Below are 17,077 nucleotides of genomic sequence, written 5' to 3'. Positions count from 1 at the left end.
GTGACGTGGTGTCTGTCCAGCGGTCATGTGGCGTGTCGGTCAGTCCATCGGTCGTGTCGGTCCATCGGTCGTGGGGCGGTGTCGGTCATCTGGTGGAAATTCAGATTCCTGGTCCTTGTTACTTGTTGCATAGTAACAAACTAGCTGGAGATCTCCGCAATGGCCTACAGTCCAGTTTCCAAGCCTTGCAAACGACCCAGATCGATACAGAGCGAACGCATGATCTTCCAGGAAGCATGGGAAGAAGAGTACTTGTTTGTAGAATGTCCAAAAGAAAAAGCCACCTGTTTGCTTTGCAAAGAGAAAGTAAATGTTCTTAAGAGGTATAACCTGGAACGGCACTACAAAACACGGCACTCTGGATACACTGCGAACTTCCCACTGAACTCAAACCTGCGTTCTGCAAAAGTGGCATTGTTGAAGCAAGCTCTTCTTTCCCAGCAGAAGATCTTCCTTTGCCAGATGAAGGAATCTGAGGCTGTAACAGAAGCGTCTTTCAAAATATGCTACTTGCTTGCCAAACATAAAAAAACATTTTCAGATGCAGAGCTGATGAAGCAATGTTTCCTTTCAGAAGCCGTAATTTTATTTGACAACTACAGTAATAAAGGCAGCATTTTAAAGGAAATCAGTGCATTGCAGCTATCGGATTCCACGTGTGCACGCAGAATAGAGGCAATGGGACAAAACGTCCAGGAGCAGGTGATCAAAGCAGTGAGAGTCACCGTTCTTCAGCATTGCCATGGATGAGTCCACAGACATAGGCGATGTGGCCCAGTTATTAGTTTGGGTGAGGTATCTGGACCAATCGCTTCATCCCAAAGAAGAGCTCCTGTGCCTTCTACCACTGCTAGGACACACAAGAGGAGAAGATGTACTGGACAGCATGTGCAACTACTTTAAAACAAATGACATACCACTGAACACTCTTGTCAGCATAACAACGGATGGGGCTCCTGCCTTGGTAGGCCATGACAGAGGCTTTGTATCTATGCTTAAAAAGGAGCTCATAGGACAGACTGTGATAGACCACCACTGCATTATTCACCAGGAAGTGTTGTGTACAAAATTAAAGCATGGAGAACTGAATAATGTCCTAAAAGGTGCAGTGAAAATTGTTAATTTTATCCGTGCTAAAGCTCTGAACCATAGACTTTTTAAAGCAATGCTGCAGGAATCTGAAGTGGAATATACGGACGTCTTGATGCACACTGACGTGCGTTGGCTAAGCAAAGGGAAGGTTCTGGAGTGGTTCATCGCATTGCTTCCTGAAATTGAACTGTTTGTGAACAGTAGAGGCCAATCGTTCCCAGAATTAACGGATGTGAAATGGCTTGTTATGCTCCATTTTCTTTCAGATCTTTTCACACATTTTAATGCTCTCAATTTGACCCTGCAAGGTAAACAACAGCTTGTGTGCTCCCTCATGAATGGTATTTATGCTTTTGAAAGTAAGCTTGTGCTGTTCAAAGCACAACTGGATGATAGTGACTTCACCCACTTTCCAAAACTGTGGGCTGTGATGCAGAGGTTTCCAGATGCACAAGAAATTCTTGCAAACCTTCACCTTGGTGCATGTCTTGAGGAAATTTCTGGGGAGATCAAACGGCGATTTTCGCAATTCAGAGCCCTCACCCCTCTGTTCAGGCTGGTTGAAAACCCCTGGATGGTGAGTGCACGAAATCTTGATGTTGTTACCCTTATTGGCATGGAAAGGGCTCAATCAGAACTAGAGCTCATTGACATGCAGTACAATTCAGCCCTCGAAGCATCTTTTTTGGGGCAAGCACAGGAAGAATTCTGGAAAATTGTGCCCCCTGACAAGTTTCCTCTTCTTTTTACAGTGGCCCAGAAGATACTATGTATGTTTGGGTCAACATATGCTTGCGAATGTTCATTTTCCACAATGGGGCTGTTGAAGAGCAAACTCAGAAATAAGCTCACGGACATACATTTGGAGCAGCTCTTAAGGCTTGCAGTTTCCAACTTGGTACCAGATTACAGAAAACTAATTGGTGACATGAAATGTAAAATAAGTTTGTAGTGTTTGTCTTTAAAATACCTATTTTTGGGACTCTGAAGCCTTTGCTGCACTGGGCATGTGCTGAATATCCGGTTGCTGCAAATTGCCATGCAATCCCACTTAAGATTGCTATTGTCTGCTAATAAAAAAAATATTATAAACATGTGCTGCATGTAGTTACATCTGCTTTGGAAATACAGCATTGTCTAGTAATGTTTTGAAACGGGAGAGATTTTCCCCCCTCTAGCCACGCCCCCAATGACTCCGCCCTCAATGACCCTGCCCCTAATGACCCCGCCCCAACCGGTGCGGCCCTCGGCCACAACCCACATTTTAAATTCAGCCCCCGAGAGAAAGTTTGTGAGTATCCATGGTTTAGATGGAAGGTGGAAATGACTTTGGGTAGGAATTTTGGGTTGGTACGGAGGACAACCTTGTTCTGGTGAATTTGGAGAAAAGGTTCTTGTATAGTAAGTGCTTGTATCTCACTGACCCTTCTAAGGGAAGTGATGGCTACAAGAAAAGCTGTTTTCCATGTGAGAAATTGCAGTTCACATTTATGCAAAGGTTCGAAAGGCGGTCCCATTAGCCTTGTGAGAACTATATTTAAGTTCCATACAGGTGAGGGTGGTACTCTGGGGGGAATTATTCGTTTGAGGCCTTCCATGAAGGCTTTAATGGCAGGCACTCTGAAAAGTGATAGGTGCTGTCTGTTTTGTAGGTAAGCGGCAATTGCTACGAGGAGTAGCCGAATGGATGTATATGCTAGGTTACAACTTTGTAGATGGAGTAAGTAGCATATGATGTGCTGTATAGATACGTCTAGAGGGTTGATTGTGTTGTTATGGCAATAAACAACAAATCTTTTCCACTTTGCAGCGTAGCAGGCTCTAGTGGTAGGGCGTCTAGCTTCTCTGATGGCGTTCATACAGTCAGGGGGAAGGTTAAGGTATCCGAATTCTAGGATCTCAGGAGCCAGATCGCAAGGTTGAGCTGAGCTGGGCCCGGGTGTCTGATCTCTCCATGGTTCTGGGTTAGGAGGCATGGTGAGAGGTGTAACTTTTGGTGTGGCACTACCGAGAGTTCCAGCAGCGTGGTGTACCACGGTTGTCTGGCCCATGTTGGAGCTACTAGAATCAGTGTGAGGGAGTGCTGTTGTAGCTTTCGCACCACTAATGGAATTAGTGGGAGAGGTGGAAAGGCATACGCAAATTTGCCTGACCAGTTCATCCATATCGCATTGCCTTTGGACAATGGGTGTGGGTATCTGGCGGCGAAGCTTGGGCATTTTTTGTTTTCGTGGGTGGCGAAGAGGTCTATCTATGGATGCCCCCACATCTGAAAGAAGGGGTGAAGAACCTGCGGGTGAAGTTCCCACTCGTGGATCTGCTGCGTCTGTCTGCTGAGCAGATCTGCCATGGTGATTTGGACTCCTGGGACATGTTGGGCTAGGAGAAAGATTTTGTGTGGAATTGCTCATCTCCATATGCTCTGTGCTAGTTGAGAGAGCTGTGGAGAGTGTGTGCCGCCTTGTTTTTGAATGTAGTACATGGCCGTCATGTTGTCTGTGCGAATAAGGACTGCCTTGCCTAAAATCTGTGTCTGAAAGGATTTTAGGGCTAGAAAGATTGCCAGTAACTCCAGATGGTTGATGTGGAGTAACTTTTGTTGCAGTGTCCATGTGCCCTGCACTGTGAGGTGTAATAGATGAGCTCCCCAACCGGAGAGCGATGCGTCTGTTAGGATTATTTGTGGAACCGGGTCCAGGAACGGTCGACCTCTGGAAAGATTTGTGGTGTTCCACCACTGCAGAAAGCGATGGGTGCGACCGTCTACCAACACCAGATCTGTCAGTTGCCCCTGGGCCTGGTTCCATTGGCGCGCTAAGCACTCTTGGAGTGGACGCATCTGGAGTCTTGCATGAGGCACTATGAAAATGCAAGAGGCCATCATCCCTATTAGTTGCATAAACACTCTTGGCTGGGAGAGAGTGTTGAGGTATGAATCTTTGACACAAAGCCTGAATGCTTGCAATCCCGGCAGGATTGGGGTAGGCTATGGCTTTTGAGGTGTCTATGGTGGCACCGAGGTATTGCTTTGTGTGGGATGGTATTAGCTGGGACTTTTGGTGGTTCACCGTGAAACCTAGCTGGTGAAGTAGTTGGATTGTAGTGGCGGTGTGATGTACACATTGGTTGTAGGACGTGGCTTTTATTAGCCAGTCGTCCAAATATGGGAAGATGTGAATGTGCTGTCTTCTGAGGTGTGCCGCCACTACCGCTAGGCACTTGGTGAATACCCTTGGTGCTGTTGTGACCCCGAATGGGAGCACCTTTAACTGGTAGTGTTGCCCGTCCACTACAAATCTGAGGTACTCTCTGTGAGCATGGTGTACCGGAATATGAAAGTATGCGTCTTTCAAGTCCTGTGTGGTGAGAAAGTTGTTCTGGGAGAGGAGCGGAAGTACCTGCTGAAGTGTTCCCATGTGAAAATGGTCCGAATGTATGTATGTGTTTAGAGGCCGGAGATCTAAAATAGGTCGTAGAGTCTCGTCTCTTTTTGGTATCAGAAAATATAGGGAGTAGACCTCTAAATTTTGCCGATTGGCGAGGACTTGTTCTATCGCATGTTTTTGTAGGAGGGCGATTACCTCCTGTTTTAGTAACGTGGAATGTTCTTGTGACATTGGGCGTTGCCTGGGTGGAATGTTTGGGGGGGGTAGATGTCAATTCTAGGCAATACCCTGAACAAATAATTTGGGTCACCCATCTGTCTGAGGTGGTGGTCTCCCAGACGTGAAGGAAATTTTGTAGCCTGCCCCCGACCGGAGTGGGATGGTCTGGAGGGAGTAGGGGGAAGTCATTGGGTAGGCGGTGTGGCAGAGCGAGCGGTATTTGTTTTGCCTCTGCCTTTGTAATTGCCCCTATAGCCGCCTCTTTGATAACCCCTTGTGAAGGTGGATTGAGCAGGGGATTTGTAGGAAGTGGAAGCGCTATCTGAGGAGTAGCCTCTGGCCGTACCCCGAAAGGAAGAGCGGCGAAAGGAGCGCCTAGGAGGGTGTGACTGCAGGGCTCCCATAGATTTCGCCGTATCTGTGTCTTTCTTCATCTTCTCGAGGGCCTCATCTACCTTTGGGCCGAATAGATGTTCTTGATCAAATGGATAATTTAATATGGAGGCCTGTACCTCAGGTTTAAAGCCTGAAACCCTCAGCCAAGCATGGCGACGGAGGAGGACGCTAGTGTTAATGGCCCTGGAGGCTGTGTCTGCTGCGTCTAAGGCACAGCGTATAGAGGTGTTAGTTATCGTCTTACCCTCTTGAATTAATTCATTGGCCCTATTTTTGTATTTTTCTGGGAGATGGTGCATGATGGTTTCTAGTTCATCATAATGTGCTCTGTCGTATCTGGCCAATAGCGCTTGAGTGTTGGCGATACGCCATATATTGCTGCCTGTGACGCAGTGCGCTTTCCTGACGCGTCCAGTAGCTTTGACTCTTTGTCAGGTGGTGGTGCTTCGCCTGATGCCTGGGAGTTTGACCTCTTCCGTGCAGTGGAGACCACTAGAGAATCTAGTGGCGCTGGCCCTTTGATATAGGCAGGATCTGTGGGGGCAGCTTTATACTTTCTCTATACGTGGGTTAATGACCCTAGCCCTGACTGGGTCTTTAAAGAGACCTCTGGCGCATGTTTTATTACCCCCTTGAGCATAGGTTGTATGGAGGTAGACCAATGTGCGGTATCAAAGGTGTCGAGGAGGAAATCTTCCTCTACCGGGTCAGTGTGTAGCTCTACCCTGTGATAATGTGCCGCCCTCTGAAGTAGGTGGTGAAAACCTAATGAGTCTTCTGGTGGAGATGGCTTGGATGGATAAAGGTCATCTTGTGGGACATCTGGAATGTCTGGATTATTTTAATTGTCCCATGGGTCTGGGGATCCTGTAGGGGTGGGGTCTTGTGGCACATCCCCTGGATCGTAATATGGGTCCCCCTGATCATCATGGTCTGGAGACGGGGTCGGGGAGCGATGAGGCAGGGGTGGAGAAGGCGGAGGGGGCGGAGGTGGAAGAGGTGGAGGAGGTGGGGAAGGCACTCTGAAAGGGGAGGTAGCAGAGTCTTTCCTCTTTGGAGGTGGAGGCGGAGCCAGTTTGTCCAAATGTCTTTTTAGAAGAGAGTGCCGAATGTCCAGTTTTTGGATCCTTGGTAAGTGTCTTTTGCAAGGGATCCGGTGTAAACAGTTCCTGAGACAATGTTTGTTCCGTCGGCGCCGAAGGTTTCGGGGCCGATGACTTTTTAGGCTTGTCCGTGCCGTGCTTTTTTGGAACCTCCGATTTCTTGGTCGGTGCCGAGGTAGGCTTCGGCGTGGGAGTATCGGTGCCGAGGGCCTTATGGTGTTTGGTCGGTACAGAAAGGCTAGGTTTCGACACCGAGGGCTTTGGTGCGGAGCTCAGTGTCGAGGTAGAGGCCGGTCTCTTTTTCAGTGCCGAAGTGTGTTTCTCGGCACCGCTGGCAGGTTGGCCCGAGCCGGAGCCGCCGGAAGGCTTATTAGGCTTCTTCACCGGGCCCGAAGGTGGGGTGTTTGAAGCAATGTCTTTGGTCTTGCCTAGGCCCGGAGGCGAAGGAGTGACCGAAGCCTTTTTGGGTGTCGGCGCGGGTGTGGGAGGGGGTATGGTACTCACGACCCTCTGCGCCGGAGTGATGTCCTCCACATCCGAGTCGTCGGCTTCGGAAGCACTGACGAGGTCCTCTTCGGTGTGCTGCTGTCCCGGAGCTTCGACGTCGTCCCCGAAGATGTCGACTGGAACGGAGGTCGAGGAGTGCGCCATGTTTCGTCTGGCCCTTCGATCTCGAATAGTCTTTTTCGATCTGAAAGACTTGCAGGCGGGACAGTCTCGAGCCTCGTGTTCAGGGGAGAGGCAGAGGTTGCACACCTCATGAAGATCGGTGTGGGGGAATTTGGACCCACATCGAGGGCACTTCTTGAATGGAGTTCTTTCCATCAGCCGGGACCAGAGCTTGGATAGGCCCGAAGGCCGCAGTCGACGACTGGAATCAAAGATGTGTCGAAGAGAAGGTGATTGAGGAGATCAGGATCTGAACAATACCGCGATGAGCGAGGATTCCGCTTCGATCGTCGAACCGGAAATGTTCGAAACCGGAGCGCGAAGTATTACATCCGAGCCAAATGGCGGAAAAAAACAATGAGGATGGAGCCGAAGCCCATGCGCAATACGAACCAAGGGAGGAGTCACCGACCTCGTGACTTCCAAAGACTTTCCAAGAGGAAAAACAAACTGCAAACTTCCGGGCCCAACACCAGATGGCGATCTATGCAAAAGTGTGTAATCTGCAGCTCATATGCCTCGAGCACATAGTACATTATAAAGTTAAAAAAATCTTACGTTATGCACATGGTAGTATCTATATGATTTTTCTGTATCTACCACACTCCTCAAACCTCATGCTCTCCATTTGTTATTGAACCCCTCGGTCACAGTTTAGTCCCCAGGCAGTTTGTTTAATCAGTGTTGGGTCCAATTGCAGGGGTACTTTACTAGCATTTGATTGCGCTCGACACAGATGTTAAAAAAAAAAACAAATAGAAACCCATGCATGATTCCTTAACACTGGTAACTGAACATGGAGGCTGTAGCACACTCGAAGCAAATCACATTTCATCCTTCATGGTGCTAAATTAAAAAAATTATTTACAAAACAAAAGTTGAAGACACTGAAAACAAGAATCAAAGAACTACCTTTTAGGACAACAGTAGTAGGCTGTAAATTAACTAAACCCAATTATAACGTTTATGATCCTTCAAACATACCTTTTTTATTTATGATAGGATGAAGGGAATGTCGGTAACAAAGGACAATGTCGATCTTGAACAATTTGTATGTTGCTACAGCGATAAGAATGACAAAGGCAAATGCAACAAAGCTTGCGATCAAAGGCGCCTGCAAGTCTGGAGCTGTGGGCAAAGGACAAGGCAAAAAGGTCATTAGAACAACTACTCTGTTCAAAAAAGAAACATTTGTTAAACAATACATTTCAAATCATGATTTCTAACTTGCAAGATAGTGTTTGTAATGAGAAGGTAAATCTGTGAAGATTACCTCCAAAAATCAATAACATAGATACTGCAAGTGAAAGCAACTAAAGTACATAACATTCAACTGTTATTCTGTTCCGTATTATAATTTTCTTAGTGCATGTATTTACTAACCACAGATACATCTACAGAGAGATGACACTGTGGAGCTACCTATAATGCCAACATGAGAGATGCACCAAACTGTACTTAAAAGGACTAAATGTGTCTACATGGCCAAAGTGTGAAATGGGAACTAGGTGCCGTTTTTGACACAGTAGACCAAGGCTATTGGTTTGTGGATTTCTCATTCCTGACTGCAACTGATGCTTTAAAACAACAGTTTACCATATGAAGATGGTCTTGTGGTCTTAGCTGAAGCTCTTTTGAAAAGATCAATTGAAAGGTCATTGACCACAGTTCTTAACTTGCACCCTTATGGGCAAGATCTGTAAATGATAAACACTATATCCATGAACCGGTGGCTCCATTCTATTTGAGCAGCTTCACAGGCTGCGCAGAGAAAACTCGTACTTTATATTTTCATTATTTAACATTTGTGTGGTGGAGGTAAATTAAAGGTTTATTTAGAGGATGGCACACAAGTGAGAAAATTGCTAATTTACAGGATGGTATACAAGCAAGTCACAGAAAGAATTTACTAATTTTATTAAACTTATCAATCCCAATATCAAACTCACCAGAAGCAAAATTCATGCACAATCACATCTCCTTTTCCTGGTTGTACTGCACAGCATTTACCTACATCTCCGGAAAGTCAGATTAATGCACAGGTGAGCACTTAGAATTGGCCTCGTGCTAACACCCAAGTCCACTACTTTGTATACTATACATGGCTTTTGGCCAGCCCCCATCTCCAGTCCCCCATGTGGACATAACTCCAATGTGCACATCTTAAGTCTCGATAGTGGAGCATTAGGGCAGTCCACGAAGCACACGTCACTGTGGGTTTTCCTTTTTTGCCTTACTTTTTTTTTTTATCTGAGAATCCACAATGGCACCCTGGATCATCAGTTTCAGCTGGATTCAAGACCTAAAACATACTACAACCGAAGATTTAAAGGACTGTAGTTCAGCTATTAGAGCTGCGAATCATCAGGTGAAAATGTTTATTGATGGACAATAACTGCCCTCAAGGACTCCCACCACATCCTCTCAAGGGTCAGAGGAAAAGCCCCAGGCCCATTTACCATTTCCTGCATTTTGTTTTACTGATACTCTCAAACTCATTGCATCACAATACGTACAGCAGCAACAAATATTTTCAGTTTAGATGAGCCAATCAGAATGCGAGTACCTGCATATCCCACACTGAACAAAGGGGGGGAATGTTTCATCATCCAATCAGGTTCTTTATTTTCAAAATATATCATCCTAAGATCCTTTGCAGTTTCCAAACCAGATAATAAACCCTGAAGGAATCTGTAAGTTGAGCCTTTCACATCTACCAGACTCAGTTTTCTAACCCACATATCTAAAAAATTACCAACTCTATTTACACTGAACCACACAGTTTGCATTTTGAGACATACTTCTAGTTTCATGTAAGTTTTGTCGTAATTCCTTTCAGTAGTTTCAACTGTAGGAGAAAGCAAGCATTTTGTTCCCTATACCTTTGTTTCGGCCCCTTTCATTCTCAACCTGTTTTTGCCGCTGGATAGATCTGGTCTTAACCTGATGTACCAAAACTTAGTTGAATGCATAATTGTGTGCCACACTTTATGCAGACCCATCAAACAGTGTCAATGTTATTGTCAAGACAAGCCGTATAAAAACCAATTGGTCTGGCATTGGTGTGCTGGTGCAACAGTTGTTTCTTTTTACATTTATTTATTGCAACCATATGCCATAAAAATAAACAAAATAAAAAACTGACCTATATGCTTACATATAAAAAATATCAAATTTAAAAAACTGATGTGGCTGTTTTACTAGTTTCATTTTTGCCATGCATTTTACCAGCATTTTATGAAAGTGACAATAAGAAATGATCATGTAACTAAGCATTTAAATTGCAGGCCTGTGGAATGTAAGAATGTCACATAAATACTTTATAACCGCAAGCATTTGGAAAATCAACAGGTCTGACCTCGACTTGGTCTTTTATATGGAAATATTGAATGCATGGTACATTTAAAAAAAAAAAAGAATGAGAATGAATGTGTGTTTTTAGGTTTCACGTGTAATGGTGTTTGCTCCAGTATTGGGTTTGGTGTGCAATGCTGACTGCATTACTTTGGCAAATATAGTGTACTCAAAATATGCTCCATACATTTTTAAGGAGCTTCTGGTTATCATTCTTTCACTATTGGCATGAGACATTGTTTAACACGTTATTGATCATTCCAGAGTAGCATTATATTCCCACATTTTTCTATCAGCTTAGATTTAACCATTTGCTTTTTGTGAAATGCGTGAAAAATGATATTTATATGTGAAAAGCAGTATTTGTCAATACACATTAAATTCTTTATTTCATTTATGCACTTAAAAGATTTTTTTTGTTTTGCACTGAAGCAGGAGTTTACTTGCTTTTGTCATCAGCTGACAAGGAGACATGAGTCTTCAAATAACCCAAAGATGTTAAAGGCCAGTCCTCCTTTTACACATGGTTCCATGAGGTTGTTGCTGGCAACTAAACTTGAGCCCAGGAATGCTTCAGTTACACTATACAGCCTCCAGATGTCATCAGGGGTGGACAGAATTGCTTAAAAGCTGAAGTTGAGTTATATTTGAACAAACCAACGGTGAAAAAGTGTTGATTGAGTAGTCCTATATATTTATGTACTTTTGTATGGTATTTTTGAAAAAGCAGGAGGCTTGCAAGACAGCTAAAGCTTTCTTTAGGCCAGACCTAAAAAGGAAACCAGAATTATATAACCAACTAGATCGGCACTTGAAGAGCAAGTAAAGTAAATAGCTGTTTTAAAAAGATAATATACAACATTAAAATGTAATAAGCACACTTGGAAATATTGTTGAAGCCGTCTCCAAGGTCAAGAGTTTAAAGGCCTTTCAATAGTAAGGAAAACTTGACCAAAAGAGTGACAATGGCAGATTTGCCAACAATGGATTAATACTGTGAGGGTGCAAGGCATTGCTTCTGATAGTACACTATGATGCAGAAACACTGCTAGGAAAGATACATACAGCCTAGTCTGATGTATTATTATGGGTGAATAATACAAGGTGTAGAAAATGTAGATTTAAGTGATGGGGTACTTTTAGATAGCAATACTTTGGCTTTGCTGGAATATTGGTCTTTGTGACACCACACAATTGTGTGAGTGGGAATTATAGTGGGTGGTGATATAGCAGAGCGAGGGCTGTGTTTTATGTGCCTTATTAAGAGGGGATGGGGCCCTTAACCAGAAGAGTTAAACACTTTACTCTCTAATAGTGAGTCAATGGATACGGTAGTATTACAGTCTATAGGGGCAGCATCGCTCTAATGTAACATGATTTGAGGGACAACACTTGGCGTGCATGTGTACTACAACTCTGTATTATTGACACAGTGCAGGGATATTGCTTGATGCAATAATATAATGACAGCCATTCTGCAGGGGTAGAGGGATAATGGATTGTGGGGGGGATGTACTTGTTACTTACCTTCGGTAACGATGTATCTGGTAGAGACGATTCTAGCCGCAGATTCCTTCATTTAGAATTATCCCCAGGAGTGAAACTGGATCCGGAAACCTTTTGTCACAGCATCCCTGCTCGCCGGGGGCAGGGCGACATCACACGACTCCGCCCAGGCATCGTCCGCGTACATGATGTCAGCGAGGTCACATAAGACTTGCCCTGGCGCGCCCACATCAGTTTTGTTCGGATAACTTTTCCGCACCACAACGCAGAATCACCAGATAAAAAACTGTGGAAGCATGGGAACAGTGTGCGAAGAGAAGAAAAAATTGGAAAGAAACGGTGAAAAAACAACACCACTAGAGTAGTGCCAACACCGCAGAACCCAAGGGCAGGGAAAGAAAAAAAGAAGAAGCAGGAATCTGCACAGTCACCCTGCCAGCACATACAACCTCCCATCCCTGTGCCCCAGAGGCAAGAGCATACGTAGAAGTCATGGCACACATAGGCAACCTACCCCCCCCCCCCCCCCCCCCCCCATCCTGAGCAAGGAATGGGACCAGTTCCAAGACAGACAGGGACAACAAACCTCCAAGCCACCCCAACCTAGAGAGCAACCACCCACAAGGACAGGGCAAGACATGGCCAGAGGACCCTCAAACCAGAGGTTAGCAATGGAAGGAGGGGAGGGAGGAACAGGATAGAAGCAATCCCCCCCCAAACCTGGAGTAGCCAGAGCAGCAGGGCACCGGAACCCCATCCCCCAAAGAACCAAAGGAGGAATGAACCGCCCCCAGACAGAGCCACCCGTCAAGAACAAGGAAGGCACTCACAGGAGAAACAGCCCCCCACCGGGAGGCGAGTACCGAAGACCAACCCAAGGGTCCTCGCAGAATAGGGGAGGAAGGGCAGGCCGTGAAGGAATCTGCGGCTAGAATTGTCTCTACCAGATACATCGATACCGAAGGTAAGTAACTCGTACATCTGATAGAGACTACTAGCTGCAGATTCCTTCACGTAGAATAGATACCCTAGCAATACCCCCTGGGAATGAGGGTCTGCAAAATGACCCCACCCGCCAAAGGAGACCGAGGGCCCCACAGGGGGCTAGATCTGTGGACCAGGTAGAACCTTGCCCCTGCCCGGCCAAGGGAACCCCTACAAGCAGAACTCCACCGACCCCAAGGGGACGTAGGAAGGAAAGAAGGCTGAAGAGGCTCGAACACTCACAGCAGAGGAACCAAGGGCAAGGACTGAGAGGCCGAAGCACCCCCACTCCCCCACAAGGCAACAAAGCTTCCGCCAAATGCCAAGACAGGAATACGGAAGAAGAAGAAGAAGCCTAGAGGGCCCAAGGAAACTAGGGAGAAGAAGGCGAGCCCATTCCAGATGGAGAGCAGCCCGCCAGCCAGAACAATGCCGGCAGTCAAATCAGAAACAAGAAGAACAGCCAGAGGCCCCTGGAAGGCCGAGTAGGCGACGCCTGGCAAAGGAGAAAACAGGGACAGCCCAGACCGCAGAACGGGAGCAGGGAGAGGAGGAGAGGCCCAGGCCACCACCACGAGTGGCCGCGCACACGACCTCAGGAAGCAAAGCAAACTATGTAATCACCATGGAGAACAGGTACCCGAACACCTTGTGTGTGCTGGCTAGGGCCTCCTCCTGTTTGTGGGACTCGGCTGAGTCTCTGGGGTCACCCATGCGCAGGATGCCCACAGCCATGGACACCCCGTGAGTGAAGGCCCGCGGTGGAGAAAGCAGCTTCTCCGTGGGCGATGGTTGCAAACTAAGGCGGCCGGCCCGAGGCCAAGTATCCAGCCAGCGGGCTTCTCTGGACAGCGGAGCCAACAAGGGTGGCAGGGAGGGAAAAGCAGTCTGCAAAAGGGAGCTGGCTGCTGAGGGGTGAATGGACAGGCACGCCGGGTCACGCGGCGTCGGAAGGTGCTGATGCAGAAGATGCAGAGGCACCAGGTCTCCGGAGACAGGACGCCTCCAAGCCCCCGTCAAGGCAGAAAGGAGCGAACCTTCAAAGGGAAGCAAGATTTCCCTTCCACCAGAGCCCTGGTGGAGGACCTCCAAAAGATGGTCCGCCAGAAAGTGAGCCACCGGGTCACCCATGCGCAGGATGCACACAGCCGTGGACACCCCATGAGTGAAGGCCGTACCCTCATCCGTAGGGTCCCACGGTGGAGAAAGCAGCTCCTCCGTGGGCGATGGCTGCAAACTAAGGCGGCCGTCCCAGAGGCCAAGCGGGGCGAGCAAGGGCCAGACCTGGAAGTCAGGAGGAGCAAAGAATGAGGGACCTGCCGATCTTCCGACGAACACCTCTGCCGCAGGAAGGGAGGGAATCCAGTCTCCGGGTAGGACGATACCAATATGCAGCCTGCCTTTGGAGAAGGAGCGTCCGAAGACGAATCCGCGGTACGACCCCTGTGCGGAGCCGTACAATCCGTTGCTTGACCGGTGCCATCCGGCGTCACCGGGCAAGGGACCTCCAAGTCACCCTGCACCGGAGACCGGAGTAGGGCTGGAGCCGCTCTGGCCCCAGGGCGGCGGCAGCCTGACCTTCGCTGAGGCCACCACCTGCATGGGGGAACAGAACGGGCCCGGGGAGGGGCCCGAAGACCTCCGCCGGCCATGGGCCAGAAGGAGGCAAAGGTCGCCCGGCAACCCCTGATGCCGCGCCAGGGACGATACCACCTCTGACTCCCACTTCAACGAGGCAGCCGCCTGTGGGGAGGTACGAGAGGGGCCTGAAGGAGGTGCCCCAGAGTCGTCGCACCCCAACAGCACCACATCCTTCAAGCTGGATCTGATCTAGTCGGCGCCAGGGCTGGAGCCACGGTTGGTGCCACGGAGGGCCCTGAGCAGAGCGGGGGATCCGCCGACGCCCCAGGAGGGGAAGGAGGAGGAGACTACAGCGAGGCCTGCAAAGCAGCCGCGTAAGTCTCCATCTGGAGTCTCGATGCCCCAACACCGAGAAACGGTGGATAGGACGACACGCGGGGCTGCACCACCCGCGGAGAGTCCACGCCCCCGGTAGGCCAGAAACCAGCCCCCGGGGACGAACTGCAACACTTACCTATCGGGGAGCGCGCTCACGGGACATCGGAGAAAGACGAGGACGACGACCACGGCCTTGACCTGAACACGTCCGCCGAAGCAGACCGAGGGCAGGACGTCGACCTGGAGAGATGCACCGAGAGAAGTTTCATTCGGCGCTCTCGCCGCAACTTCGGCTTAAATTTTTGCCACCCCGCTCAATCTGTGGTGCCGCGATCCTCCCTCAAACACCACATACAAATGAGGTGAGGGTCCGTCGCCGACATAAGACACCCACAAAACGTGCAAGTTTTAAAGCCCGAAGACATTCGCACACTGTTTCCACCCAAAAAAGAATGGACGAAAGGGGGCCTTAACCAGGCCCGAAGCAAGGAACGGATCCGCGTTGCACACGGAAAAGGAAAAAACTGATGTGGGCGCTCCGGGCCGGGTCTTTTGTGACCTCGCTGACGTCACGTATGCGGATGACGCCTGGGCAGATTCGCGTGATGTCGCCCCGCCCCTGGCACGCAGGGATGCTGTGGCAAAAAGTTTCCAGATCCAGTCTCACGCCTGGGGATAATTCTACATGAAGGAATCTGCGGCTAGTAGTCTCTATCAGATTTATTATTATGAAGTAAAACTGCAGTGGGCGAGGGACATTACTTGGTAAACTAGTGGTAAGCTAGTGTAGAATAATACTGCAAGTTGGCAGGGATACTGCTCTGTGAAGGTGTCATACTATGGAGTAGTAGCCAAGTGCAGGTATGTTATAGGGTGGGATTGTACACTAATATTTTGTAATATTGCTTGGTGAGGGTAGAACGTTGTTATTCTGTAGGAATGTACGTAAATTGCTTCTTGTGATGGTACACCATTAAGCAGCAATACTTTGAAGACGGAAGAATAATACTTTATCTAGTGGTGCACTATGTTGCAGCATCACTGTGCTGTGGAGAGATACTGCTCTGAGCAATGGTATGAATTTATGCAGCAATACTTTGATGGTGAAAAGACAGTGCTCCATTGATGCCAAGCTATTTTGTAGGAACACGGAGAGTGGAGGCTCATTCCTGAGGTCATGGTGCACTTCTATGCAAAAATACTATGAGGCTAGAGTAGTACAGATTGATAGGATGGTACACTATAAATTCAGCAACACTGCAAAGATTGAACGATGTTCCTTTGCATTCTGTATGCTATTTATTGATACTTTCACGATGCAGAAGAATTGTTCTTTTGAATATTATACCATTATTCAGTAACACGTTTAGATTTTGCTTGATTATAGTATTGCATGATTTTGAAGTACTACAGGTGGGGCATGACAATGCAGATGCTTATGACACTACACACTGCCCAGTAATTATTAAAAATGAAGGTATAATGTAATTTATGTTAGAATACTGCTATGCAGAAATGCTGCAAATGTTTGTTCTGACTGATTCGCGAGATAATACAGCACCAGGCAGTATTTTGCAAGGCCACTGCATATTGTAATATTACACGATAATTTTGAGAAAAAGATGAACATGACTGAAGTTCTTCAATAGTCCATGAATGATGTGACACAGTCCAGAACTTTAAACCTACTTGGTCATCCTCAGAAATACCACAGACACAAATGCTCAAACTCACTGCCAAGGCCAAACCATCCTCACATTTTCTAGAAGCCTCTAGGACTATACTTAGCCCTTCTAAAAGCAACCCTATGCACAGCGGTTAGACTGACCACTCACTGAAGAAAGTTGAATTGAACTTCCCCAATTCTATCACATTTAAATTACTCCCACTGAAGCAAGACAGATACATAAACTGAAATGCACTACCCATCAGGCACTCGGTGCCCAGAAAAATACTTTGGGCCCACTGGTACTCTCTGGGACCACAAGGTATCTTTTCTCAAAAACAGTGGCCCTTTCAAGGGGAAAGCACCATCTTTGAAGCACAACCAACCTATTTCCTGAAATCTCAACCTTCAAAAGGGTAAGGCAATTATATCAATGCTACTCTGGGAGTGCAACTAGCATCTGACACTCCATAACACCAAATAGTGTGATAACCCTTCAAGTGCCATCTTTTACAAGGAAAGGTTCAGGTTTTTGACAATATCCATAGATCCAGAAATGCCTCTCTACTAATCTTGCAAGTAGGTTTCCAAATAAGTCGGATTCATTTTCTAGGTGCATGCCTTGCTTGTTTAACACCTTTTTAGCGATCAACTCTTCTTCTTTTACCTAAACAGATGTATCAATATATATACGTAGAGAGAGGAAGAATACTTCATGGTTAACTTCCCAATAGATGCCTATA

The 17,077-nt window shown here is 47.2% G+C and overlaps 1 protein-coding gene across 6 annotated transcripts in view; it reads right to left on the bottom strand.

Moving 5' to 3' along the window:
- The window catches only part of LOC146805512 (interleukin-1 receptor type 1-like), a 237,300-nt gene that overhangs the window by 9,384 nt on the left and 210,839 nt on the right, over window positions 1–17,077 (bottom strand). For all 6 annotated transcript variants that reach the window (XM_085622782.1, XM_085622783.1, XM_085622781.1 and 3 more), the window contains one exon: window positions 7,850–7,993. In XM_085622782.1, the coding sequence (XP_085478908.1) occupies window positions 7,850–7,993 (144 nt within the window). The remainder of the gene's footprint in view (window positions 1–7,849; window positions 7,994–17,077) is intronic.

The sequence above is a fragment of the Triturus cristatus genome, chromosome 8 (genome assembly GCF_964204655.1).
Source record: "Triturus cristatus chromosome 8, aTriCri1.1, whole genome shotgun sequence".
Classification (NCBI taxonomy): Eukaryota; Metazoa; Chordata; class Amphibia; order Caudata; family Salamandridae; genus Triturus; species Triturus cristatus.
This window is presented reverse-complemented; position numbering and strand designations above follow the sequence as displayed.